Genomic DNA, 3384 nt, shown 5'->3' on the forward strand with positions numbered 1-3384 from the left:
TACATAAACCACACCTTCTTTATCCATTCATCTGTCGATGGACACCGAGGCTCCTTCCACAGTTTGGCTATTGTGGACATTGCTGCTAGAAACATCGGGGTGCAGGTGTCCCGGCATTTCATTGCATCTGTATCTTTGGGGTAAATCATCAGCAGTGCAATTTCTGGGTCGTAGGGAAGGTCTATTTTTAACTCTTTGAGGAACCTCCACACAGTTTTCCAGAGTGGCTGAACAGGTTCCCATTCCCACCAACAGTGCAGGAGGGTTCCCCTTTCTCCACATCCTCTCCAACATTTGTGGTTTCCTGCCCTGTTAATTTTCCCCATTCTCACTGGTGTGAGGTGGTATCTCATCGTGGTTTTGATTTGTATTTCCCTGATGGCAAGTGATGCAGAGCATTTTCTCATGTGCATGTTGGCCATGTCTATGTCTTCCTCTGTGAGATTTCTCTTCATGTCTTTTGCCCATTTCAGGATTGGATTGTTTGTTTCTTTGCTGTTGAGTTTAATAAGTTCTTTATAGATCTTGGAAACTAGCCCTTTATCTGATACGTCATTTGCAAATATCTTCTCCCATTCTGTAGGTTGTCTTTGAGTTTTATTGATGGTATCTTTTGCACAGCAAAAGCTTCTTATCTTGACGAAGTCCCAATAGTTCATTTTTGCTTTTGTTTCTTTTGCCTTCATGGATGAATCTTGCAAGAAGTTACTGTGGCCAAGTTCAAAAAGGGTGTTGCCTGTGTTCTCCTCTAGGATTTTGATGGAATCTGAGACTCAACTTTCAAATTGTTCTTCAACAAGAAGAAATATCCAAGAATGAAATTGCACACCAGCCCCACAACATACACACACATACAAAATACTTAGTATTAGTTATATAAATAATTTTAATGTAATAAATACTTCTACAGGCATTTTGAAGGGTTCATATTATCTACTGGAACTTTCACTAACCCCCCACTTATTTCCTTATGTCCCCAGGTTCAACTCAGCACCATGGATGGAGACAATCAAACCTCTTCCAGTGACTTCATCCTCACAGGGCTCTTCACTCACAGTGCAATCTCAGTCTTCCTTTTCAGCATCATCTGTGCCATCTTCTTCATGGCCATGATTGCTAATGGTGTCATGATCTTCCTGATCCATATAGACTCTCACCTCCACACCCCCATGTATTTCCTGCTCAGTCATCTCTCTTTTATTGACATGATGTACATCTCTACCATTGTGCCCAAGATGCTGATCGATTATCTCGTGGGCAAGGGGACTATCTCCTTCATTGCCTGCACAGCCCAGTACTTTCTCTACATGGGCTTTGTGGGGGCTGAGTTTTTCCTGTTGGGACTCATGGCTTATGACCGCTATGTGGCCATCTGCAACCCCCTTCGCTATCCTGTCCTTATGAGCCACCAGGTCTGTTGGATGATCTTGGCCAGCTCTTGGTTAGGTGGTGCTTTGGACAGCTTTCTCCTCACCCCTATCACCATGAGTCTCCCATTCTGCAGTTCCCACAAGATCAATCACTTCTTCTGTGAAGGACCCACCATGCTAAGGCTGGCATGCGGTGACAAAGCTGCCTATGAAATGGTCATGTACATTTGCTGTGTCATGATGTTGCTGATCCCCTTCTCTGTGGTGATTGCTTCCTATGCTCAGATTCTCATCACGGTGCACCAGATAAAGTCAGATGAAGGAAAGAAGAAGGCTTTTGCTACCTGTTCATCACACATAATGGTGGTGACATTGTTTTATGGGGCTGCCCTATACACATATATGCTTCCCCAATCCTACCACACACCAATCAAAGACAAAGTCTTCTCTGCTTTTTACACCATTCTCACTCCTTTGTTAAATCCTCTCATCTACAGCTTGAGGAACACAGATGTAACTGAAGCTTTTAAAAGAATTTTGGCAAGATGTCAAGGAGCTCCTGGTGTGACAAGGAGAGAATTCTGACAGTCTAAGTCATCCATATCTGCTCAGGGGTACTGTTACTTGGGGTTATGCCATGGGTAATAAGAATAATGCATTCAGCAACTGCCAATGCCAGTTATGTTGAAAGATGCATCAGCACTTCTGTGAAAAATGTGAAACTGATTGTAACATTCACAAGTGAATAATTCCAGAGTGCCTAAATACCACTGGTGTTTATTCCTTCTTTGTGTCCACCCATTCTGTTACTGGACTCTAGGTACCTTTCTTCGGTGAGTTCAAGCTGGTAGTACATCCAAGGCTTACAATCAGTCCCATGTGGAAGCTTTTATTTTCTTGCAATAGATAAGGAGAACACTGAGGAAATTTCCTAAAGCAGTGTCTTGCCTGGAGATAGTGCAGTTAGCTTTTATTCAGTATGCAGAGGGGTCAGAGTCTGGAAACTTGCATATACTCTAGGCAACTTATACATACCTTATTCCTTAGCATTCTAGGTTTACTGCACATACTTAGCATGTTCACATGCTAGTGTATATCTCACAAGCTCAAGAAAATAGCCTAAATTCTGCCCCTGAGAAGAGATTTTAGTATTATAATGTACTAAAGTTAACTGTGGAGCAGTCTCAGGGGGTTTCTGCACAAGCTTCAGCTCTGATCTGTTTCAAACTGGTTCTGTGCTAGATTTCATATCTGCACATGCCATGGCCTCTTCTAAAGGTCCTTCTGATTTGCACTTCTGAAAAACATCTTATAGAAACAAATTTACATGTCACTCATGGTGGCTGTCTATGCTGGTTCCAAGTCCAGTTCTTATCTCATACCACTTCTCTGATTGTAATTAATGTATATAAATGCTCCAAAATGTCCAGTTAATATTGCATACTCTGCTCACTTTCAGTGTTTTCATAAGAATTAGTGATTTGTATTACATTGTTTAAATGTTTCATTGATGGGGATTTATAGAAGGGTTAGGTGTATGTACATATGAAAGACATTTGAAAGAAACTAAAGTTTCAAAACCCCTTCAAAGGGAATACTTAAATAGACTCAAATCAATATTTAGAAAATCCAGATATCTTTTCTTTGAGTAGGAACTGAAAACATTCTTCTTTTAAGTAAATTTGGAGTTGGAGGAAATGAAGCATGTACTTTTGCAGAAATGCAGACTAATCCTCTTTAAGTCAATTCTATGATGTTATACTTGTGAAGTGGTAAATAAATATTACATCAGAAGACACTGAGGGTGGTGGGCACTGAGGGGGCGCTAGAACGGGATGAGCACTGGGTGTTATTCTGTATGTTGGCAAAATGAACACCAATAAAAAATAAATTTATTATTAAAAAAGTTTAAAAAAATAAAAAGCTAGGGCTTAAGTGCTTTACAAACAAGGCAAGGCTTCGTGTGAGGAATAAACTCTGTGTGCTACAACTCATAAAAAAAAAGAAGACACTG

General features: G+C 40.7%; 1 protein-coding gene across 1 annotated transcript; it reads left to right on the top strand.

Annotated features, from left to right (window-relative positions):
• Positions 1 to 995: 995 nt before the first annotated feature.
• LOC112642220 (olfactory receptor 2T6-like) lies at positions 996 to 1955 on the top strand. The gene has a single exon (XM_025419663.3). The coding sequence runs from the start codon at positions 996 to 998 to the stop codon at positions 1953 to 1955; it is 960 nt and encodes a 319-aa protein (XP_025275448.3).
• Positions 1956 to 3384: the final 1429 nt, after the last annotated feature.

This window comes from Canis lupus, chromosome 14 (assembly GCF_003254725.2).
Source record: "Canis lupus dingo isolate Sandy chromosome 14, ASM325472v2, whole genome shotgun sequence".
Classification (NCBI taxonomy): domain Eukaryota; kingdom Metazoa; phylum Chordata; class Mammalia; order Carnivora; family Canidae; genus Canis; species Canis lupus.